At 37.8% G+C, this 26,393-nt stretch overlaps 1 protein-coding gene across 2 annotated transcripts in view; it reads right to left on the bottom strand.

Moving 5' to 3' along the window:
* Positions 1 to 1,853: 1,853 nt before the first annotated feature.
* arhgef39 (Rho guanine nucleotide exchange factor (GEF) 39) overlaps positions 1,854 to 26,393 on the bottom strand; it is a 100,010-nt gene continuing 75,470 nt past the window's right edge. For both annotated transcript variants that reach the window (XM_030439213.1, XM_030439212.1), the window contains exons 9-12: positions 14,187 to 14,275; positions 7,418 to 7,541; positions 6,074 to 6,168; positions 1,854 to 3,629 (exon numbers count right to left, since the gene is read on the bottom strand). In XM_030439213.1, the coding sequence (XP_030295073.1) occupies positions 3,590 to 3,629; positions 6,074 to 6,168; positions 7,418 to 7,541; positions 14,187 to 14,275 (348 nt within the window). In that variant the 3' untranslated portion in view covers positions 1,854 to 3,589. The remainder of the gene's footprint in view (positions 3,630 to 6,073; positions 6,169 to 7,417; positions 7,542 to 14,186; positions 14,276 to 26,393) is intronic.

Below are 26,393 nucleotides of genomic sequence, written 5' to 3'. Positions count from 1 at the left end.
AAAATGTGGCAGAATATTACAAAATTTGGCGTTATTACATAATGAATTGAAAATGTATTACATCATTACATAATGGGGTGTTATTACATAATGCGGCACTACATCGCCAACGACTTACTGCCGACACAGGCCTCTATTCAATATTAATTCTCCTTGACCTCAGCTCTTGACACAGTGGACCATAATGTCTTAATCAGCCGTCTGAAGAATTATGTTGGTATCAGTGATGTGGCTCTGGATTGGTTCATCTCCTATCTGTCCAACAGGTCGTTCTCTGGAATGCTTGGAGAAGCTTCCTCTTCTTGTGCTCCTCTCCTCTGTGGGTCCCCTCCTATTCACTGTTTACATACTGGGGCAAATCATGCATAGACACAACATTGATTTCCATTGCTATGCAGATGATACACAGTTGTATGTCCCACTACAGCCTGGTAAAACTGATGTTTCTTGTATTATGTCCTGCCTTGCTGACATCAAAAATTGGATGTCTAAAAATGTTCTGCAGTTGAATGACTCCAAATCAGACATTCTTATAATGACCCCCTCTGGCCCCAGCACTAGCAGCATTAACAATCTTGGGCATTAACAAAGGCCTGCAATCTCGGTGTCATCTTTGACTCAGAATTATCTTTTGATACTCAGGTGACTAAAGTTGTGCAGTCCTGCTTTGCCCAACTGAGACAGCTAACAAAGATCAGGTCATTCCTGTCCTCTGCAGACTTAGAAAAGGTCATCCATGCTTTTATCTCCTTGAGATTGGACTACTCTAATGCACTTTATTCTGGTATCAGCAGGCGAAACATCCAAAGACTGCAGCTGATACAAAACGCTGCAGCTAGGTTTGTAACATGTACTAAGAGATGTGACCACATTACACCAATCCTTGCTGCCCTTCACTGGTTACCTGAGTTTTAGAATTGATTTTAAGATTTTACTGCTTGTTTTTAAAGCCTTGAATGGTCAGGCTCCTGCCTATATCTGTGATCTGCTGTCTCCTTATGAGCCTGATCACCTCCTGAGATCCTCCAGCAGGGCCCTCCTAATGGTTCCAAAATCTTGACTTGTCTCTAAAGGTGACCGGGCCTTTCCTGTTCGTGCCCCTCAGCTTTGGAACTCCCTGCCTGGAGATCTCAGGCAGACTAACTCAGTATCCTCTTTTAAATCCATTCTGAAGACTCACTTTTACCTTATGGCTTTTTCTTAATTGATGGTATTGTTGTAATTATTTAAGTTATTTTATATATTATATCTAATGTTGGATTTTAACTCATTATATTATCTGTTTTATTGTAAAGCACTTTGTAACTTGTTTTTGAAGGGTGCTATGTAAATAAAGTTATTATTATTATTATTATTATTATTGTTATTATTCATCTGCGTTGCGAGAACATGCTTATACAGACTGTGCTGCAAAGAGATGGTAAGGTATTTGGTCCTCAATGCTCTGCAATTCAGAATGTATTTTGACAAAGAAAAACCTCTCTCTCCAATTTTGAAATGGGCTCAATGTAACAATTATTAGCGATTTACATGTATTGATCACTATTTATTGGCCATATATAAGCAGACTGTAATATACAGTACATAAAAAATGAGACCTTCCCTGTCTCTCTCGGTTGCAACTTCCACCACAACACATACAGTCTACAGAGCCCCTTTAAGGTTGGGCAACATCTTTGCTATATAAAAAAAGAAAATTTGCAAACAATATTACACAAATGAAATGAAAGATCTGTGTCTTTGTTTATAGATACAAAATAATAAAACACTAATTTTGCTATACTCCTGTTTTGGGTCTCCACCAACTGACTGTTATGTTCATTATATACAAGTGCTGAAAAATACACAATGACTTCTTTTAGAGTTTTATTATGAGGTTTCCATTAATCCCATGATTTGTTACCAGCTTTAGATAGTAGAATGATACATATCAAAAATAACATGCACAGTGCACAACTAAAAATGCAGAATAGGAATAATAATAAAATAAGCTTTTGCTTGAACTGCTCTGGGCATAATGAAGGATGAAGGACATGATGTAATAAAAACACATAATACAGAATATAAAACTTCATATCTGTTTACCAGGTTTTCTTGCCTGGACGCAGATACTACACAAACATCTATGTTGTTTGTAACATGTGAAAGCTATGAATAACAATTGTAACAATCAATCAAATCAGACATTTAAAAATTGTACAAGTGAATAGTTTGTCATGTTTGTTTGAGGCAGTAAAGCTACAGACTATGCACTGATCCACTTTCTCAGTTCCAATCTAATATAGATACCTTAATTTGGATATCTACCAATACCAGAGTTCTTTTGTCTCAAATATTAACATTGTTATTATTGTTGTTGATTTTGGTATTATTGATTTGTATACGTATGTATATATGACATGGAAACAAATTTGAAAGAACCAATAAATTGTGAAATAACTAATATTAAGTGTCTTACCTCAAAGTTTTGTTTTATTTGAATCATCAGTCAATTATAGCTGCTGTATCTTATATAAAAATGACCCTATATATTATTCATTTATCTTTTATATATTCTAGCATTGTTCTTACTGACACATTTCAGAAATGTAATGTCAGGAAATTTAACTGTAATTGAATAAAAATAGACCATTGAAAAAGGCCATTTGGAAATACATTCTGTAAACACATTTTTATGATATATAACTACAATAAAATAAAAATAAGATTATTTATTTAAACGTTTTATGTATTTAATATTTTACTCTTTTAATTTAAATGGTAATTAAATTTCATAATGTTTAATATTATATAGTTTCATAATGTTAGTGATGATGAAACTACAAAATGGCCAATATTAAATGAACTAACACATTGTAAGAAATGCCATTTCCATAACTGAAACATTACATTTCCATTAGGCACAAATGTAACATGACAGCGTGATTTCTTGTGAAGAAAGAGAAGACAGGCTAAGGCAGGTGAAGAGCAGGATAACTCCTTTTTAAAAGAGCTGACTGGGTTGAATCAGATGTGTGTATGCTCTTATTATCATATGTGATTGAATGCTTGATTAAAAGTGTCACACTGCTCCCCCTCTGACATTTACTCTTTAAAAATTGGGCATTCGTCCAAGCCCTTTCAAAAATGATTATTTTTAGTCTTTCTAAACTCTCTCTCTTATAAATGAAGTATAAAATGCTGACTGACTGGTGCAAATAGATACAAACTGGGAGGAGGACTTCCACATGTAAGTGGATCACTGTAAGTAGATGCATTTTTGCTGGAGAGCAGCAGCAGCAGTAACATACTGTTCACAGCTGAACACACACAAATATATATTTGGTATTTTAAGCAGCAGATCAAGATAATTTGTATTGCACAGGATGAGCAGAAGCAGACGCTACTGTTAGTATTAATTCAAACCTATATTCATGTTGATATGTAAAAAAGCACAATGAAAAACAAATGTTAAAAGCACATATGTATAGTCATATGAGTGTCATGTTTGGTAAAACCAGAAGACAAAACTCAGTCTGAAGTGACAGTCTCAGAGCAGACAGACCATGCAAGATTCACCATCATCCAGGGTCAAGTCTGAAGAAGTCCATTAGAAGATGACACAGCTGGAGGTGGTGGCTTCTGCACATCTGTACACAGAACAAATATTTCAAACCGTACTGGATTAGAAACATGCCATATTACTGCTAGACAGTCAACAGCCATAAATAAAATGAATAATAAATCATCCAAATTGCATTTTCTTCAAGACTGCTCATTTTGTAACTTAATTACAATGAAAAAGAAAAGGATGTTTAAGATTTAATTTTCAAAAGATGCCCAGCAAATAGTTACCAAAATTCAATTTGAAATGTCAAATTTGAAAATGAAAATGCATTTTCATTTCAAGGTCATCCCTGCATTATTTGACTCATAAATAAAATGAGTAACAAATCATCCAAATTGCATTTTCATTTTCTTCTTCGAGACTGCTCATTTTGTCACAGACATTGCTTTTTCGTTTTCATGCCCGCCTCCCGCAAAAAAGAGTCCATAATTCAATTTGAATTCACAATCCCAAACGGTGCAGGAGAGTGACGTCAGCATCTCTGTTCTTCTTCAGCCCCCAGTCTGTCTGACCGTGCTACGCATCTAATACATTAGGGGGCGGCGGTGTGCATATCTGACACTGGAGCAAGAGAAGAGACAAGAGGCAAGTGTGAAGGTTGTGTTGGTAGCATAGACTGTGGTACATGTTTTCAGAAACAGCAGGGAAATCACCACCATGTCCAAATCTGTACTGTGGTCAAGCCAGCCATGGTTCGCGTTTGCGAACCCATAAAACGTACGATACTTTTACAGTCATTCTTTCCGGTAATAAACTGAAGGGATCAGCGCTGGACCGTTTTTTTTTTTTTTTTTTTTTGAGGCATAGACACCTTTATTTAACAGTAGACAGATCGGAAAGGGGAGAGAGATGGGGGGTGTGACATGCAGTACAGGTCCTCCGGCTGGATCTAAACCGGGGTACACTGCGTTCGTGGCATGCGCTCTAACCTGCGCGCCCCACAAAATGAGCAGTCTTGAAAAAGAAAATGAAAATGCAATTTGGATGATCTATTACTCATTGAGTTCGAGTCAAATATGAGTAAAAAAATGCAGCTATATTCTGAAAATGAAAAAGCATTTCTGTTAGTCCATTTTAATTTGAATTATGGTACAGATTCGCTGCTGAAGTATTCCATACTGCTGAAGGCTCAGTTTCCACATAACACTTGTCTAAGCAAACTAGTTGTAATAAAACAGGTCACATAGAAATATTATTTCTTACGCAGATGCATGTGAAAACAATCTGCTAGGGTTCAAACGCTGCACATCTATCATATTTGCACAATGGAGCTCAAACATCCAACTGAAGCAACAATAAGCAAAACACATGATTTAATGAAACTTGCTGGTAGTCCAGTGGGGCTTTTCCATTGGGAGTCGAACCGTGCCGTGCTGGCGATGAACCATCACCAGAGTAGCCAAAGCAAGCCCTACTCTGGAGATGGTTTGAATGGTTTTGATCATCATAACTAATCTGTCAGCTAGCCAGCTAGCGTCCTAAAAAGCTAATCATATACACATGAGAAGGACCAGTCACTCTTCTGTCTGACTTGTGATTTAAATCCCTTATCCAGCAATGAGGCTCACGTCAGTCACTTTCATTTATGGCAGTGTGAAAAAGAGCCATAGTGACCTAATGTTAGTGTGTGGCTAGCTACCATTGACAACCGGTCTTTATCTGAATGATCAAAAATTTTAAAAACTCTCTATAACACCTAACCCATAAAAAAACATGGTAAACTATTGACAATATATTAAAAGTGAAGTTACAGATGAAAGAGTACTGAGATGATGATGTACTTATGCTGTCAAATTGCCGCAGGAAGCAAAAGGACGAAGGATACGCAGTTTATAAAGCCAATAAACATCACTGTACATTGTGCAAGTGGAAATTTGAGAATGCAAACAAACGCTTTGCTGTAATGGAGTCCCATCCCATGTTCTGCATTGCAACCTCAATAAATCACATATATAAGGACTGCTACTCTTACGCTGTCAAGATCAAATAAGAGGGCATTATAGCAACTTAAAGGTTTTTTTCATTATTTTAATGTTTTTTTAATCACTTTTACATTCCCATTTAATTATATTAATTTATTTCACACAAATGTGTGTTTTCTTTGGAATAAGTGCTGATAAACTCTGCAGGTGCAGCGAAGAGCAGCTCCAGAGGATGAATGACCCTGAGAGGAGCAGATAAGACCAGGAGAAGGGCCTAAGAGATCGGTGCATTTACCCACAGAGCTACAGCTCATAAACTGCAGTAAACAGAGCAGTTTATGAGCTAGAACCGATGAATGAGTCAATAAAGCCATAATAAATTACTTCCAGTGCACACAAATTGGACAATCAAAATCAAAATTTGATCTGATCTGTATAAAATCAGCCCTCTCTTACTGCCACTCTGTTGACCACTACTCAACACAAGTGCATTATCACTTAAAAGACACAATAAAGACCAATAAACCAGCAAAAATGACCCCACCTCTGGTCCGGGTTCTCAGACTCCTTCATCTTCTTGGGGGCACTGCCCTCCCACTCTTCTGGGGTCTGAGCATGCTCACTGGTCTCAGTGCTCACCTGAACAGAGGGGCAGATTATATTGTTATAAATAAATAGGACTGAATAAGCAACCATCAAAATTAAAGTTCAGAAGCATGGGGCTCTTTCCCATTTTATTTTTTACCCTCTTTCCCCACGAGCGCTCAGAGAGTGGTCTTTATGCGTGCTGATTGTGGTTTTATGCGCGCGGATATTGGCACTGAAATGACGCCATAGATTTATTTCACCTTCAGATCCTCTGAGAGCAAACGTTTCATGAGCAACCATAGGCAGCTGAGTGCAAGCGTACAGTGTAAACAGAAGCAGAAAAAAATCTGAGCACAAGAAGGGGCTTTCTGAGTGCCAGGGCAGGGTTTGAACGAAATCTGAACATGAAATCTGTATCATATTTCATTCTCTTACATTGAAATATCAAACTAAAGAGAGGAAGAAAAGCCCTGTGCAGAAATGTATTTATTGAGAGTTTAAAACTCAAAATGAATATGCGGCATCAGAGCTGGGTGGGATTCATTCATGTAGATTTGATAGACAGTGGACTGGCAACACCAATGAAAAAAAATAACTTTAAAAAGTGAAATGTTGCTAAATGCTAACTGCTGCATGGTTATACGTGACACCGCTTTTCCAACTCTGCCCACCTTAAACCAGTAGGAAGGGCACATCAAGCAGACAAAGAGCAACATTACCGTTTCATTTGGAGTCATATTTGTCTCTACCTGATAAATGAAAGGGGAATGGTCACCCCTCTTTAAGCTCTGGTTTGTTCAATTAAGAAAACTGTCTGGCTGCTAAGTGCTGTAAAACCAAAGCAATGAGCCGATGGAGCCTAAAAAGCTCCGTAGAGCTGAGGGGAACTTTATAGTGCGCATGAATCTCTGTGATTTAATCACTATGGCCAAGACGTTCACATTACACAGTCATTTGATCCACTGCGCACATTAAGAAGGTAATTAGTGCCAAGTTAACTGTTATAGAAACAACCTTTAATTTCAGTCATTATGGTCTAATATTTTTGCCAACAGGCACTGAATTATGTTAAAAAACTTAAATTCAGTACCTCATATTTGATCTTGATTTTATAAAAATATTTTATTATATTGTATTATATTTTATCTGGTATTTACTGTATAACCATATTTACCTGAATGTGGTCCAAGTGTAAATGAAAGTTGGAACTAAAGTGTCTGCATGTTTGGCCATTTGAAAGTATCACTGTGTGTGTGTGTGTGTGTGTGTGTGTGTGTGTGTGTGTGTGTGTGTAACTAACCATGTTTCTCTTCCTGCTGGGGTCACTGCTGCTGCTTGGTGTGTTGTGGCTGTCGCCAGCAGAGTGGAGGGGCTTCCGGCACAAGTCATCTCTTGGATGGACTACCAACTTAGACTGCAGCTTCCTATAAAGACAACACACACTTGGTAAAATAAATAATCAGGTTCATGTGTACAATTCAATGGCCTCAATTTATAAAGCTTATAATGTTTGTAATGAGACCGTGATTGTATTTAATGCCACAGTTATTCTTGGTGTCATATTGGACTTCTGAAAGGGAGTTGTAATGTTTTTTGTGCACCCACATTTACAAGTTCAAGGGATCATGTCTGCAGCCTCCAAGTCAAATTACATTCTTCCTCTAGTTTAAAATGAAGATCATGGTCACAAAGGGGCAAACCCCCATAAACTGAACTAATTGTGCTGGAATATTTGTAGTTATGTAAAGTTAAAGATTCAGGTTATTTCTGTTGTCATCTGTGTCAGAAAATTGTCTTGGATTACCTAACCACAGACAAATGCTGGCACAAACAGTTTACATAGACTATGTTGGTGTTGTATTTTGTTCTAATGTAAAGTGTCTTTGAGTGTCATGTAAAGTGCTATCTAATTAAAATTGACTATCATTATTATTATTAGTCGAATGCTCTAAGGTTGGCAAAGACAGAGAAACTGAGATAACAGAAATCACGCAGTGAACGTCTACACATTGTGTTTTCGCCATCTCTAAAATCCAGTTACATTTTGGTTGAGCTTTGCTGCATTAACTTGGAAAGAACATATTTTTATGTTACACATATGTATATATAACATAACTAAATATAAATGTACCCAACCTCTCGCACAGGGTCAGCTGCAACTCTCCAATATCAACTTATATCACACTATAGCATAGGTAGTATGTATAATGATCATTGATGTAATCTTATATTCAGTGCCATGAACTGTGAACCATTGTATAATGTAAACCAAATCTCGTTTTCCCATTATAATTTACTTAAAAACCCCTATGATTACCACAGCCGACCTGAGGCCCATAGGGACTGTATCACTTCTTTTTATCTTACAAAAGATAACTAAAAAAATAAGAAAACATGATGTATTATTGCTGGCTTTAATATGGAGCACAAAGTTTTGTTAAACAATAACGTGAGTTCATATCACAATACACATACACTGAGAGTTGGAAATAATGTCCAGCCCTACATACTATATGAAAACTAGAAATGCCTCTTATGAGCTCAGCTTCAAAAAGTGGACTGCGTCAGAGCTCTGCAATGAAAAGGTAAGTAAGAGTTAAACTGTCTTTAGCCTTAACTACATTCCTGGTGGTCACGCCTCAGTCAACCTCACTGTTCACTTATCGTCACCAAGTATTGATCTACATACTAATTAAGTCCCTTGGCTAGGAGGCTTCTTTGTGTGGGTGTGTGTGTGTATGTCTTTTAATACGAAAGGACATACTCAGAAAAAAAACTACACCAATGATTACATGTAACAACTACTTTTTACTCTTATTTCTGTGTTCACTGGTTGTATTTGTGAGAAAAGTGGGTAATTTGCCATCCAAAACAAGGAAAGCATTGACACATGGCCACCAATATGATGTGACTTAACCACCGAAAACAATAAATTTTTTAATAATTACTGCAACATCTGATAGATTCAGAGATGTCAGCCCAGGCAGTGTGTAGTCTTTGTTAAATCAATAATTTAAGTGTGTGTAGACACACATACAGACACATACCCCTCAACCCTGCACTCCTTCCCAGTGGTGTGAGCACTGCTGACCTCTGGTCCTCCCAGTCTGTCCTCTCCTCGGTCCTCCACCACAGCTAATTACACTCCCTGGAGTTTAGAACCGTCAGCCTGAAGGCTCAGCCTCTATCTGCTGGGTGGTCTGAGCTCTTTGACAGCCTCCCCTTTCTCCTCTCTGACAAAGTGATAAACTAATTAGCCTAGCCGGGCATGCTGGGGTTGGGGCCCTCAGCATAGCTGGCCCCTCCACATAGCTGGACTGACCTGGACCTCCTCTGGGGAGACAGGCAGTCTGAGTTACTCGGGTCTGGTTGATCAATGCTAAAAGGCTGTCTCAGAGACAGACAGGCCTGAGCTACAGTATCAGTTTTACTAAGAGCAATTCCCTACTTACACACATCATACTGATTGCAGAACTGATTATTTTGTATTAACTTGATTATTTTTTTTTAATACAGGTGAAGATCTGAGCTACATGCTTTTCATCAGATAATGAGAAACAGGAGGACAACATATCCATTATTCAAATAATAAAAAAAACAATGAAGTTACACACTCAAATGACATAAGTCACACATTATTTCAAAATCATAAATGACAAATCAGTAGACCTCAGAAGCAATCCTCAGTTATGTCTTGTACTGCTCAAGCCCACAGAATACATTTTGAAAGATGAAGCTGATGATGTTCTCTATTTTTTCTTGTCAACAAAAACATATAATGACTGAAAGCAAAAATGACTTGATTCTACTAACTATTGTGTATCTGTAAGTCTGATAAATATATTATCTCTGTGCTTTAATTTGTCCCAAACTATTGAAAAGACATCAATGAACCATGTTATTACACTGTACTGCACCAAATGTGGATTGATCTGTCGCTTAAAATAGTACCCAACAAACGCATGATTTCAGCCTGTACATTTGTAGTGTACAGCTGTTTCAGCACTGAGGATTTGAAACGCCTGAATAAAAACAGAAGTAAAGTGACAATATGTTGCAATTTGGGGTTGAAAAAACTTGGGGTTGAACAAACTAGCTCACGCCAAAAAAAATTAAATATATATTTACACATTAACACAAATACAGACTGCAAAACATTATAACGACCCATCATGCATTGTCATACAGTGTGAAAACAATTTATATTCTCTATAAAACTCAGGGGGGCATTGAAGGGTTGATCACAAATGTATTGTAAGATAATAGATAGGTATCAACTGTTCTCAGGTGAGGACCTGTCAAAGTGTTTTACAACACCTGAAAGTAAAACCAGTCCACTGTTTGTAGAAATTGTGCATTGTGCAATGATATATTAATTAAGGTTTTACACCAACATAGCTCCAATTAATTTCAATGAGTAGACTCAATGTGTAGACTCACAGATACACTGAGTGTGTGTATATATGTCTGTCCGTGTGTGTTCATATGTGTGTTCGTGTTAAAGAGTCTGTGTACTTTTACTTGCATATTGAGCGATATACACATATACATATACATATACACATATACATATATATATATATACATATACATATATACATATACATATATACATATACATATACATATACATATATATATATACACATATATATATATATATATATATACACATATACATATATATATATATATATACACATATATATATACAGTATATATATATATATATATATATACATACAGTATATATATATATATATATATATATGCATATATATATATGCATATATATATATGTGACAGTAGACGCATCAATAAATATGTAGAACATCATAGAACAAATTAAAAACATATAGCAAACATGGAGGGTGGAAAGGAGGTCCTCAGAAATGTAGTTGACCACATGGGTGTCTACTTTTTCATAACTATCTGACAAAAACTAGAGACACATTTTGACTTACCACAAAATAAGAACAGATTTTGTTGGAAATTCAATTGCTTTTAGTTTTAAAGATGATTTACATGGCGGCAGGTGGTTGAGTGGTTAAAGCGCATGCCATATACGCAGCCGACCCCGGTTCGATTCCGGCCGGAGGTCATTTGCTGCATGTCACATCCCCCTCTCTTTCCCGTATTTCCTCTCTGTCTACTGCTTAATTAAAGGTGTCTATGCCGAAAAAAAAAACCTTAAAAAAAAAAGAAAAAGATGATTTACATTCTACTCTTTCTTCTGAAATGTATGTACTATACATTTTACATGATTTTTTTTCTATCATCTGCTACATGCCATCCGATTTGTTTAGAGCACTGCATAGTTATATCTAAGGAAGTCAAAACATTTATTGTACTATCATCAGTCCTATATCTGTTAGCATTGAGTACTATTATCACTGATTAGTTGTTTGGTATATGATCACTTTATACAGGCTATTGCAATGCAATATGAAAAAAAAACCCACACACAATGGAAAATGAATAACTATTTTGCAAGTCCAAGTTGCAAACTCAAGTATCCATCTCTGCTTCCAGGTGTGTGACATGAAGTAGTTTTGTATGTCCAATGTATTTCTTTTTTTCGTTCAGTGCAAGGATTCAATAAGTTATTTAACCCATAAGAACCCACCGTGACACAGGTGTCACACATCCTTTAAATGTTCTGGAAAATTCTATGAGCAGCTTTATCCTTGATTTTAACTCATGAAGTCCCAGAGTGACACATACTTAACATCCTGGTGGGTCATGTGACAGGTCATGTGATTTGGTCTTCCCATAACAACATTTCCAAGATGTCTGTGTGCCAGGTTACCATTAGCGGCAGAGCTAGCTAAATTTAAATAGCTTGTTTTGGGTAGCCAGAGGTAAGATTCAAACCATTTAAGAATTGTAATGCAAACATAACATGTCCTTTATTACATTTAACCTGTTGTGAACACTTGTCATGAACAAGGTGACATAAAAAAAGTCAGGAAAATATTGTGTGACGTATATGTCACATCGGACGTTTAACCTTAAAATTGTCACGGAAAACCCAATGTGACATATATGTCACAATAAGAAAAATATATTAAGATCTGCTCAGTTAACTTAACTTATTCAATGATATTTTGTTAATATATTTTATATTGTTCCATTTAAAGCATATTAAAACAAAAAAACATTAAATGAATCCAATTATTAATGAAATATGTAAGGAAACAATTTTTGCCCATCAGTAAATAAAATAAACAGACCCTATATTACTTTTTCCCACCCTATATTATTTGAAAATGTAATTAAAATAAATAAATAATAAAAAATTTAAAAACATTTATTGAAAAATGTCATTTAATTGTATCTGCAGTATGGATAATAATCGATACAGTGTTCAGGATGCATTTGCAGTCATCCATGTGGACGACAGTGAGGGATGTGAAAGTAGCTCAGATGAAGACCTTGAAGACCCTGATTACACTCCCAAAGACACGGAGAATGATGAGTCAAGTGAGTCTAGTGATTCAGACTGCAGTGAATCAGGTGATTTAGATGAAGTACCTCAAACAAAGATAAACCCTGGACAGCAAAATACAACTACCCAGGACAATGACACATCTCCACCACCACCTCCCAAAAGAGTTTGTGTTGGAGTTCCAGGTGATGTTCACGTAGACCAGGTTGCACACTGGCCTGTGAAATGCAACAGGCATGGCCATTGAACATTCTGCAAAATCAGTGCAACCACCACGCTTTGTGAGAAATGCGACATGCATCTTTGCTTCAGTCAGAAAAGTAATTGTTTCAAATCTTTACATTTGACCAAGGCTTAGCTGCCACACATGTTAATAACAATGGTTCAAACATGGTCCTGAGAATACAAACGTTTTTTTTATCACACTTTTTTGTGTTTACAAGTTTACAAGTCTGTTGCTCAGTTTTCTACAGCTACAGTAACGTATTACGACCTCCAATATGAGGTATTTTTTAAATTTTACTCAATTTGCAGCCTTTTGCAAATGTATTCATTTTTGTGTTGGAAAACAAATATGAAAAGATTTTGTTGTTTCACCTAAGAGGTAACGGTATAATCTTTGCTACCAAACAGAAAAACATGACCAGAAAAACACTGTTGCTCGATTTTCTACAGTTACAGTGGCTTGTTGAGAAGACCTCCAATATGAATGGGCAGTCTTTTTTTTAATTCAGTTTGCAAACTTTTGTATTATGAAATAAATCAAAATTGTGCTGTTAAGGGTTTTGTTGTTAAACCTAACAGGTAAAATGATAATATTGTGGAAACGCAAATCACAAGACAATGCTTTGTTTTAGAACCAAAAAAGACGATGGATGATTTATTTTCAAATGAGGAATGAATTTACTATCAACACCCACTGACAGATCTTTGACACTAGGGAGGTATCCTTGATATTTTTTGAGAAAAAAATGTCAGAAATGTGTTCTATATGGTCTATTTAGTCTGTTTTATGTCCTCCATAATTTTCATTGATGGAGAAATTATCCAGGTTCTTAACGCCCAATGTGACATATATGTAACATTTCAGATCTCTGACAGTGGTGGGTGGCATTTTGAAAAAAATTTCAGAAATGTGTTGAATGTGGTCTATTTAGTCTGTCTTATGCCCCCCATAATTTTCCTTTAAGGAGAATTGTGTCCGGGTCCTTATGGGTTAAGATTAGGAAAACACGATTTGCACTAGCAGTTAAAAACAAGTGATATAAAGTTGTATACAAACTGCTGTTGGCATTTTTTTATTATTATGTTAATGATGAACATTGAATGTAATTTTCATAAATATTGTGCTTCCTTGAAGGAGTTGAACACGGAAGTGGCCCTCCTTAAAGATGACAATACCAGCAGTGGCCTAAAGCTAATTTGAGTCCTAGACCCCTGTTTTGGATAGACTATCAAATGGCTGTTTAGGGGTTAAGCATCGGTATTGAGGTTCTGTCTAGGGTAACAGTTGGGGTTAGACAGAAAGTTGTGATGGTTTAGGTAATGAAGGTGCTCACAAGCACGCGAGCCATGTACTTGTGTGTGTGTGTGTGTGTGTGTGTGTGTAGAAGGTGCATACCTGACAGCTGAGCTCAGGCTTTGGTACCAGTCATTGAGATCCTCCTGGTTACTGGACAACAGCAGCAGTTTTGCTTTGGGGAAGGTTAACTAGAGAAAGAGGGGGTGCAGAAGAGTTCTTAGGATATTTGTGTACAGTATATGAGGTGTCATACAGATGGGTGCATGGTACCGTATTGTGATGGGTGTTTAGATGTCTGTTACAGACAGGTCATACTGACAATAGCAGCACAGCTAAAAGACAGGCTTTCTCATTAATTTCAGTGAGACTTGTGCTTTGGTGCTAAAAGCATTATACTTAATATTTTTTTGGAAGGCTTTCCTGTCTAAGGACAGAGGATATCATTCACTATACAGATTGTAAAGGCCACTAAGGTAATGTGATCGTGTTTTTGGCCTGAATTAATAAATAAAATTGACTCAAGTCGATCTCTGTCTTCTTCAAACAGAAGAATCTTGAAACAACAATTCTGCATGTCTATGCCAACGCATAACACCACGTTATTAAAACACCAGTTTTACTCAATCCTTCATGAGTTGGATCTGATCTTTCCATCCTGGTTTTTAAACGTTTTCCACCCTTTTTTTTAAAAACTACTGACTACTTTCAGCTTTATTCATAAATATACAGGTCAAAGAAGGAAGTGACAAATATTTCCAAAATGCGTGGAGAAAGTTATATCTAATCTTCAGAAACATTTAGGAATTTCACAAAGACAAAGATTTTTCAACTATTTTAAGTACTGTAATTAAACTAGAGGAAAAGTTGTGGCGCTTGTGCTCCTTTTGATAGTTAAACAGATTGTCCAAGAGGCACAGGAAGCATAAAATATGTAGATTTTTCAGCTTATTTTTTGTTTTAGTGGCCTCACCATCTTTTAGTCATCAGGCAGCTGTCTACGGCAGGGCTGGAACTGCAGTAGCATTATAAAAACCGTAGAGGGCAGGCCAAATCAAGCAAAAACCTCTTCTCTGTCAGCTCATCATGCAAAAAAAAACTGCTGCTGCTGCTCCTCACAGGCATTCATCACCCTTAACAGTCTGACTGAAATCTGACAGTAAAGCAAACAGAAGAGTTGAGTAGAGTAACTGGATCTGTAGCAATCAGGTCCCATTTACAGCAAAACTGTATTCTGTTCTGTAGGAGGCTAAATAGACATCTGGTCTCTGATCTATTATGGACTCCACAGGGTGGCGGGATCATCTTCCTTAGAGTCAACAGTAATTATCAACTCTCTCATCCACATTGCTAAGATCAGCCTCAGATTGTACTTGTCAAACAAACCAAAGGGAGATGTCTGAGCCCAAACAAAAGGGGCTTTTAGAGCAGCATAACTACACTGAGAAAGCTAATACAGGGGATCAAAATTAGGCCTTCACTATATTAAATGACCTTTCACATTTACCTGCAGCTGCAGCCTCTGCACAGGAAACTAGCTTGTTGAGAAGTGATATATCGATAATTTCTAGGTGTATTTGGGCAGAACTTTACGCCGGTATGAAGGAGCATAAAACTCATCAAACATAATGATGTTTTTACACAGGGGAGCAGGAGTGCCTGTCATTATACATTAAATAGATTAAGATTTCAAATGTACCATCATCAAAAGTATTATCTAATTATAGAGTTCAGTGAGTGGGGCCGAACTGAGTGCTGCATGATATTAGGCACTCGCCACTTGGGGGACAGCAGTTGATTTATGCACAAATAGATTCCACTTCTATTGCAATGCGGTAATTAGGGATTTGTCAGGAAATCTGACCCTCTTAGGTAGAAATTACTTTGTATAATAAGAACAGCAGAGCATGGAGCCTCAACGCTGCACATAATTTAGCTTGATTATTTATACATCAAAGAGAATCTGTCAGGGATGTGGGAAAATATTCAAGTAGCAAGGGGATATTAGCAGGAGGAAGACAGCAGAGAGAAAGAGTGTAGAGAATATAGAAGCTTGAGAAAGATGGAGGGAGAGGAAAAGACAGAAGTTGAAGAGAATGTGGGGCGAGCCACAAAAAATATAAGTACAAATAAAAGCCAGCTCTCTTGTGACTAACCTGTGTGGCCAACCTGTGTGACCAGGGAGGGTGGGGGAGGGGACACCGGAACTATTAATAAAAGATTTTTTTTTTTTTTCAAACTTTGCATATAGATTGCCATGGCATTTATAGCTGTCAAATTTAATTTGGCTTTAATTCTTCATTGCCCTGGACGAGGAGGGCCCTGGAGTGCTGACAGCCCTTTTCCTTGAGCTCAGGTAGGGGCCCGGGATCAATAATGTGTCCTTATGAGAAATTACGTGTAATGCTATTGAGTATGCATTTGGGCCTCGGTGGGATAAGAGGCTAATGAAATGCCATTTCTGCCATTAGATAACGCGGAGCGGGCTGGCGGAGAGTGGCGACAGGCTTGAGGAAGATGTATTTACTGGAGGGCCGGAAGAGATGGATCTACAGCCTAATCTGATCAAGCAACTGAAAGATTCTGTTACAGCAGGCAGCCATCACTACACACCCCAGCTCTTAACAAAAAACAAACACACACACACACACACACACACACACACACACACACTAATAATACTCCTCAGACAAATCTCTCCATCAGCAGCCTTTTCATTAGTCCCTTGAAGGATGTCTTTAATTCACACTGCTTTCAACAAATGAAGTCACATAGGTCTGGTTTTGACAGTTTCCTGGGTTTGCTAGGACACATGCTGGACACACATACTGCAGTCTTATAAATGACTAGGTCCACCTTAATTCACCTTTGTCTTTGTTGAATGCCATATACTATTTGTGAAATACCTTTCATTTATTTAGGCCTTAAAAGAGTACTTAATTAATGAACCAGCTAATAAAATGAAAATTAACTAATGACAGTTTTCACAATCAATTATCTAATAATAAACAATAATAAATTGCTGATAATTAAAAATTCTTCAGCAGTCATATCTCTGGATTGTGGACAGTCTGTCTGACAAGTATTCACATTTAAAGCCATCACCTTTAGTTTTGGAAAAAAAATATGTACTTCAACAACAGAGGGAAGGATGTAAAATGTAATCTTGGCTCGCCATAACAACATTCTGAATAAATTGATAATTGTGAATTTAATTTATCAGTATCGGTATAAACATGAATATCCTCGAAATAGCGGTCTACCTCCCTAAAAATCACCATCACCATGGCTGAATGCTCAGCTTTCCCATTTGATGTCCTACATAGCAAAACCTTAACCTTGTGTGTTATGAATACATCATTTAAGATAATTTTTAATTAAAAAGGAGATAACAGAAAAAAAGATAAGATTCCTTTCCGCACAATAAGAACATTTTTCAACATTTTTCCTAACTGAGGTCAAGAGATTCCAGTTTGTGTTCATGCCATTTTAGAAAATATGGTGAGTCAAAACTATTTTGGCCAGGATCTATTTATTTTGGCCAATCATGACATTAATTGTATCATCATTCCATGCCTAATTGTTTATGATTAAACAATCAAATATGATTTGTAAAAATAATAGACTGATAAAATGATAGCAAAAATAATAAATAATAATAATAACAATAATAATAATAATTATTATTAATATTATTATATTCAGGGTAATTTCTTATACAGCTGACTCGGTTTGGACAGCATGTGAAATGTGAGAACTTTGCTTCTTATGAAAAATCAGTTTGAAGGTTTAGTCGAAAATATGTTAATACTGCTTGAGTCCTGAAATGATTGATTACAACACATGAGACTAATATTATCAGATGATCTCTGTGTTAAGTGGAATAAGTTCTTAAAACCAATTTATGGCTGCAACAATGGATTGTTTATATCATTTTTTTTTGTTTATTTTCTTTTTTTAAAACCCACTGAATGACTTAGTGCAAAAATGCCCATCTCAACTACATCCCAAAGCATTTTTAAATTAGAGCTGAAACTAGTACTAGTACTCAAAAAAATATTTTGGTCAAAAAACAGAAAATTAATTGGCAAAAATTGCCAAGCAAATGTGGCAAATATTCTGTGGTTTTATATTGTCAAATGTGGTAATTTAGTTTTTTCAGTTTTATATTTCAGTAAACTGGATATCTTTACGTTTTGGTCTTGGTCTTGTCTAACCCTTAGTTTGACAGTATATTCAACAATGTCACCTCGTTTGTTAGAGCTTGGGATGGTCAGTTCCCACTGTTTGACATTTGATAGACTACATTATTTTAGTGAATTATGAAATAAGAAATTATGAATTATAAAAGAGAAGTGAGGTGAAGTGAATAGAGACAACAGCTTAATTGATAATCAAAATAATAATTTAGCACAGCCCTATTTGAAAGTACTCTTACTTTGACCACAGCTAAAAAGCTTTAAGGTTTGAGGTGCAAGGTTCATTTCAGTGTCATAAAAAACATCACATTTAAAAATAACAAAACATTTAACATTTATATTTCTCAGTGTAATAAATGACTGAATAAATGGTACATAAGTAGTGAACTATGATTGGTAAGTGTTTTACTAATAGTTGTATGTTATGTCACTAATAGTTTTAGCCCCACTTTATACTACTAGTCCTATAAATCAACCTTCAATGTCAAAAAGCATCAAATGATATCAACATGTTGGACAGACTGCAGTGTGAGCACACTGGTGAGTAATCAAAACCTCTACATAGCTGCTGTGCATCACAGGGAGGCATATTAGCAGCACAACATAAAGAGCACTTTCAGCGAGAGTGTGTCTGCTGAAATGAATATTGATACCACACAGCATTGGCACAAAACACTCGCTGCATAAACGCTTTGGTTACTCACTCAATGACGCGCGACTCATTCCTTTGAATGTTTCATGACAGCATCTTCATCATTTAGACAATTTGTCAGCCAGCATCTGTACTGAGACGGATCAGATTTTGAGGAGAGGCACATTAAAAGTTCAACTTTTGGGCTACTTCAACAAGGTTTGAAGTGATTAGGGAGAAGAAGAGGCAGAGGAACAAAGGCCTTCTCTGACAGGCAGTGCTAAATTATATCTCTCATTCAATGAGCCTGGAAAACATTCAGGGAACCTATGTTTGGCAGATTCGACAACAGCAACCATCAAGGCCATAAGTTAGACAAATCAAAGCAAAATCCATCAAAAACTGGAAATTAAATAATGCCTCTGTTCAGGACTCACTCATGTGCATATGCAAATCAATGAACAGATGTCTCCCCCACCTGCTGGCCAACAAACAGTCTCATATACATACACACACAGACACACACACATAAATATACACACACATATATGTAAATACATATGTATATATATACATATGTATGTATATATATATATATATATACATATGTATGTATATATATATATATATACATATGTATGTATATATATATATATATATATATATATACACATATACATATACACATATACATATATATATACACATATACATATACACATATGAATATATATATATATATATATATATATATTCATATTAGGGACAGTGAAAAAAATCGATTATTGATTAATCGCGATTATAATATTGACGATTATGATTCGATTATTAAAATTCCAAATAAAAAAAAAAATAAAAAAAAAAGACAACTATTTTTTTTTTTTTTGAAATAGTAATACAAACTGGAGTACTCCTCTTACTGGCTTCCGCTACATGGTCCACAGTCTGAAGCCAAGATATGTTCTTCCATCCCGGAGCTTTTTCACACTTAAATTGTTTCCAAATCTTTACAAGGACACAAAGCTTTCCATGCAAGTGTCCCTCAACTCTGCTCACAGGGTAGCAATAACCTGCGATGCCTGCACATCCAAAACTACAGTCTCAAAAGTGACCATTACACAGGGGCGGTTCTAGGGGGGGGGCAACAGGGGCCAGTGCCCCCGTAACTCTGAGTCTGGACCCCCCTGTGGCCCCCCCGACAGGGAGTCTGCATCAATAATACAATGACAGATTTCTTGTAAAGATTTTGTTTTGAAGGGAAAGGCAGAAATAAAGTGTCTCAGCAGTTTACTACCCAATCAAAATTGCTGAAATTGTAAACACTGTTTTGTCTGAATGAGGGATTTATCTTTTTTTCCGGGTTGTATGTGCCCCCTAACAAAAAAGGCGGCCCCAACCTGGCTCCCCTATTAAAACTGGTCTAGAACCGCCACTGCCATTACAGCTCATTATGTCAGCAGTTAATGGAAGCTAATGTCCTTTGTACTTCAGGCGAAAGCTATGGATGATAGCCACACAAGCGCAAATATGTGTGAGTTTCTCAAAGCAATGGCAGACGAGTGGGGAATAGTGAAACACGCCCTGGTTCTCGTCACCAACAATGCTTCTAACATGAGTCCGGCTGCTGAGCTTGGCAGCTTTCTTTTAACAGTGAAACACTACATTTGAAACAAATTAAAAAATAATAATTTTGATATTACAGTTAAACTATACAATATTGAAGGTGCTGTGAGGTGTTACTCAAAAGATAAGTAAAATAATTCAGCAGCTGACTGATGTTAAATGGAAGATCAATAATCGTTAATAATTGAAAATCGAATCGATAATCGTTAATAATTGAAAATCGATTTGTAATCGAATCGAGACTTCAATAATCGGAATCGAATCGAATCGGGAAATTGGGCCGATTAACCACCCCAAATATATATATATATATATATATATGTGTATATATATATACACACACATATATATATATACACACATATATATATGTGTATACATATATATATATATATATATATATATATATATATATATATATATATATATATATATATATGTATATATTCACATATATATACACACACACATATGTGTATATATATATATATATATATATATATATATATATATATATACACACACACACAGCCATGAGAATGGCTAATGAGTCGGCCCAATTTCCACTGGATACGGGTCTGCTGCGTTGCGGCTCCGATCCGGTTTTGCTCCACCTTCCGGCAATCCCCACCGGTTGCGGTTTGAGTCTGCCACTGCGCAGTACGGTAGACAGCTGGCGTCAGGAGGTCGACGAGTTCCCCAGATAATCACATGATCACTCGCGACCGCAGTTATAGGTCGTCTGTGTTATTAAAAACAACTACACGAAGTGTTCCCGACCGAAGGATTAGCAGAAGAGCTTGTGTTTGTCTCTTTTTTGAGATTTGTGTGCTGGTGTCAACACGGAGTGTTTTGTTTTGAAAAGTAACCGGATGTTGCTTGTTATTTCGGCGCTTGACTTCCTGTATGTCCGTGCTAAATTCAGCTGAATTGCTGCGTCATGTTCCGGCATTTCCTTCTCCCTGCCTATGGAAGCAAATTTGTACCACAATTCAAATTAAAATGCATTTACAGAAATGCTTTTTCATTTTCAGAATGTAGCTGCATTTTTTGACTCATAAATAAATTAGTAATAAATCATCCAAATTGCATTTTCATTTTCTTCTTCAAGACTGCTCATTTTGTAACTTAATTCAAATGATAAAGAAAAGGACATTTAAGATTTAATATTCAAAAGATGACCCAGCAAATAGGTACCAAAATTCAGTTTGAAATGTCAAATTTGAAAATTAAAATGCATTAGCCGAAATGCTTTCTCATTTCAAAGTCAGAGCTGCATTTTTGACTCATAAATAAAATTAGTAATAAATCATCCAGATTGCATTTTCATTTTCTTCGTCAAGACTGCTCATTTTGTTACACAAAGACAAAGAAAACTGCTTTTTCGTTTTGAAGCCCTCCCCCCGCAAAAAAAGGTCCAAAATTCAATTTGAATTCGCAATCCCAAGTGGTGCAGGAGAGTGACGTCAGCGGCCTCTCTTCTTCAGTGTTGCCAACATGGCAACTGTCTCGCTAGACTTAGCGACTTTTAAGACCCTCTAAGCGACATTATTTCGAAAAAGCGACTAGCGACAAATTTAGCGACTTATTCAGATCATCGGGGGAAAGGCGAGAAATAGATTATATTGTAATTCACATGCTGCTCAGAGTCATCGCAGTCCACAGCTCCTCTGCAGCAGCGCCGGGGTCTCTCCTGTCCCCTCCTGCGCGGCTGCACAGGCGACAGGCCGGTGTGTGGGGGCTGGCTGGGGCAGGCAGGAGCGTGGATCTGATATTGGATAGCTGCCGTTTACTCTGTTTTGATCTGTTAATGTTAGGTGTCTTTAGCACAGGTGAGACCCAGAAGCGGACAGGAGGCTGTAGCTGGATGCATGGAGTGTTTATTGTAACACGGACAAAGTCAGAGTAGGAGGGGGTGAGCACGGGGAAGCCATGCCCCGGGGCGCCAGAGAGCTGGCAGTCCTGTCGGCACTCGGAGGAGCGCCGGGCAGGTGGAGCTGGAGCGGGGTCTCGGCTCGGTCGCGGCACGGGAGGTCGTTGGAGGCAGAGTAAAGCAGAGTTAGGGGGGAAACACTGGTAGAAGTTAATGCACAAAAGCTTTAGTCTTGGCAAAACTATGACTTAGCCAAATACCGCGTGTAGTACACGAAATCATCTGGCAACGGGGCGGCGCGAGCCACAACAACACAACAACACAACAACAACCAACACAAACAACAAAACAACACCCCAGGGGGGACAACCTGACATTCCGACAAACCACCATTGCGAAACCCCACCATTCCGAAACACCCCCACTCCGAAACACTGCTGTTCCGACCCTCCCCTCAAAACACTGCTGTTCCGAAATTGATTTTCAAGTTTACATTACATCCTACATCAAACACTGCTGGCCGCACTCACACAACTCATTGTTTTTTATTGCTAATAGGCCTATGTCACTACCTTCATTTATTATGTAGTATATTTTTGCTTGCAGCAAACACATTTAAACGTTTGTCTAATCTTTTTACACGCGCTATCCGTGATGCTGAATTCCCCACTTCCAGCCGCACTCGCACAATTCTGAAATAAACTGTGGCCCATGGGTGCGATCTGCCGGGGAATGACCCCTCTGCTCGTCCGTTTTAACATAACTTGTCTTTGTGGAAGGTTAACAATGCATGAGTGGATTGAGCAGTGCTGCTCAGTTTGTCTTTGAAAAAAAAAAAAAAAAAAGCAAAGGAGAGGACAATAGGCTACCTATGTATTTTTGATTCAATGAAAACTACATGAAATTGATTGTGTATCCATCTCTAATAGCCATAGACGGATTATCATGACCACGGGCCTACACACGCAAACTGTGCGCACGCAAAGACGCAAAGGCTGTTACATTATTACATTGAATGTAAAAATGTCCGCAAACGTAATAAACCTCAAACACCTGCTAATACTACTGACCGTGCGTGCAAAATCCAGTTGCTGACCCTCCGCTCCACTGTCACACAACGCATCCCCCGTCCGCGCTCCCTCTCTCTCTTATAATTGTTTGCCCGAAAAATAATTTCCATGAAGAAAACATCGCCTGACATTTAAATTTAAATTCCCATTGACAATACAAATCTCAAGAAATCTGGATGTATTGCTCATTTGTAAACACAACACTTATCAGTCTATAGGCAAGAATCTAAAGGTTTATTAATTCAATTCATTTCAAATTCGCTTTATTGGCATGAATGCCACAACAACAACATTGCTCCAAGCACCAAGAACCCCGAAAAGAATACCTAGCACAGTACCATTATACTTGCTGTGTGTGTGTTTATGTGAAATAATAATAATAATAATAATAATAATAACTTTGAACATTATCACAATTAAGTTATCAATCTGCGATGTAAACAAAATGCAAACATTACAGACTTCTAACCATTTTTCTAAAAGTGTCTGTATTTTAATTGAGAATAGTTTTTATATAAATTACACAAAAGGAAAAGAAAATGTGATTTGTTTTACCTATTTCAGCCATAAGCGGTCATATTAACCGCACATCATTTCGTGGGATTTCATTCATTGTCTCTCTTGTCTCTAGGTCTCCAGCTGTGCGACTGTAACACAACATTATATGAAGAAGGACTAACACTAATAGCCTAATTGATTCTTAATTCTTCCACTTACAGAACTGTTTACGACTCGAAACAATGTTATTATATATGACGTTTCTGACCAAATGTCGCGGCTTCAAATGCCTCAAATTCCCACATCCAGTTACGCAGGCAGCTGTCCAGGGTGCTGAACCAGGTCACAGACAAAGTAGGCTGCACTCTGCGTTCTGATGTTTGCTGGGCAGATCTGTCCCCCTTGCTTTCTCATCCACTCTGTTGTGGGAGATCTCCCACAGAGCAAAAGAAATACACATTTTTTCTCTCTCGGCTGAACTCTGGCTTGAGCCCACTTCACCCAGGCGCGAGCCTGCAGCCCCCGCTCCTGCTGACAGCAGACCGGGGGAGAAAACAGACATTCCTTTGCTCAGAATCCATATCAGGCTGTGTCTGAATATGCACGAAGATCGGTATAACGCATTGGAGCAATTTTCATACAATTTCGGATATTTAGCCTGATAAAATAATTTTAATTCAACATAGCCATTTGTCCAGCTGAAGCATAATGAGCGTTATGTCGGTTAATCAGCCACATGATCCGTTTGAACCCACAAAGGAAAAAGGGATAAATGCGTAGCCTCCGTTTCCTTTCTGATTGTGTCCGTTCGGAGTGGGGGGGTTTCGGAATGGAGGGGTTTCCCCAATAGACTTTTCGGAATAGCAGGGTCTTTTAAAAAAAGGGAAACCCGCGCGCAGGTGGTTGAGTGGTTAAAGCGCATGCCATATACACAGCCGACCCCGGTTCGATTCCGGCCGGAGGTAATTTGCTGCATGTCACATCCCCCCCTCTTTCCCGTATTTCCTCTCTGTCTACTGCTTAATAAAGGTGTCTATGCCGAAAAAAAATCTAAAAAAAAAAAAGGGAAACCCCGCCATTACGGTGAATTGAAGTCTATGTTCGGAACAGCGGGGTTTCGGAAAGGCGGGGCTCCAGGCTATAAAGCGGCAGTCGATTTTGTGACCCGCTGCAGGTGCGTGGGTGTGGGTGTGGGAGAGAGAGAGACATTAGCTTATAGCACTTTGTAGAAGGAGCTTTATAAAGTTCACTCCATTGACTTGTATTAGTTCACGGGGCTGAGCTGCCACATCCAATATGGGGGCGACGTCGACGTGCGGTCCAGCTGATACCTTCAGTTTATTACCGGGAATACTGACTGTAAAGTACCATGTGTGTTTCATGGGTCTGACTGTGAGTCTGCAGTCTGACCCACCGTCAATGCCAGCAGCTCTTCAGAGCGGTTTCATTACGTGCGGCTGATTTAACCAAGCAAACGCAAACCATGGCTGGCTTGACCGCAGTACAGAACTGGACATGGTGGTGATTTCCCCGCTGTTTCTGAAAACATGTACCACAGTCTATGCTACCAACACAGCCTTCACACTCTCCTCTTGTCCCTTCTCTTGCTCCAGTGTCGAATAAGCACACCGCCGCCCCCTAACGTAGATGCGTAACACGGTCGGTCAGACTGGGGGCTGAAGAAGAGAGGCCGCTGACGTCACTCTCCTGCGCCGCTTGGGATTGCGAATTCAAATTGAATTTTGGACATTTTTTTGCGGGGGGCAGGCTTCAAAACGAAAAAGCAGTTTTCTTCGTCTTTGTGTAACAAAATGAGCAGTTTTGAAGAAGAAAATGAAAATGCAATCTGGATGATTTATTACTAATTTTATTTATGAGTCAAAAATGCAGCTCTGACTTTGAAATGCGAAAGCATTTCGGCTAATGCATTTTAATTTTCAAATTTGACATTTCAAATTGAATTTTGGTACCTATCTGCTGGGCCATCTTTTGAAAATTAAATCTTAAATGTCTTTTTCCTTATCATTTGAATTAAGTTACATAATAAGCAGTCTTGAAGAAGAAAATGAAAATGCAATTTGGATGATTTATTACACATTTTATTTATGAGTCAAAAAATGCAGCTACATTCTGAAAATGAAAAAGCATTTCTGTAAATGCATTTTAATTTGAATTATGGTGCAAATTTGCTTCCATAACTGCCGAGTCCCACTGCCAGATGCGCGTTCACGTTTGTGGGGGCGTGACTTTGGACGGAGCACTGACGGGGGGGGGGGGGGGGGGGGGGGGGGGCCACTTTCAAATCTTGCTAGCTCTCCAGGATTGTAGACCCTAGCTTTAATATTTTGATGGTATATCAATGTGGTAAGGTTCCATCACATGTTTTAAATCTATAACACAGTGAATATTTAGCAG

This window comes from Sparus aurata, chromosome 14, assembly GCF_900880675.1.
Source record: "Sparus aurata chromosome 14, fSpaAur1.1, whole genome shotgun sequence".
NCBI classification, from domain to species: Eukaryota; Metazoa; Chordata; class Actinopteri; order Spariformes; family Sparidae; genus Sparus; species Sparus aurata.
This window is presented reverse-complemented; position numbering and strand designations above follow the sequence as displayed.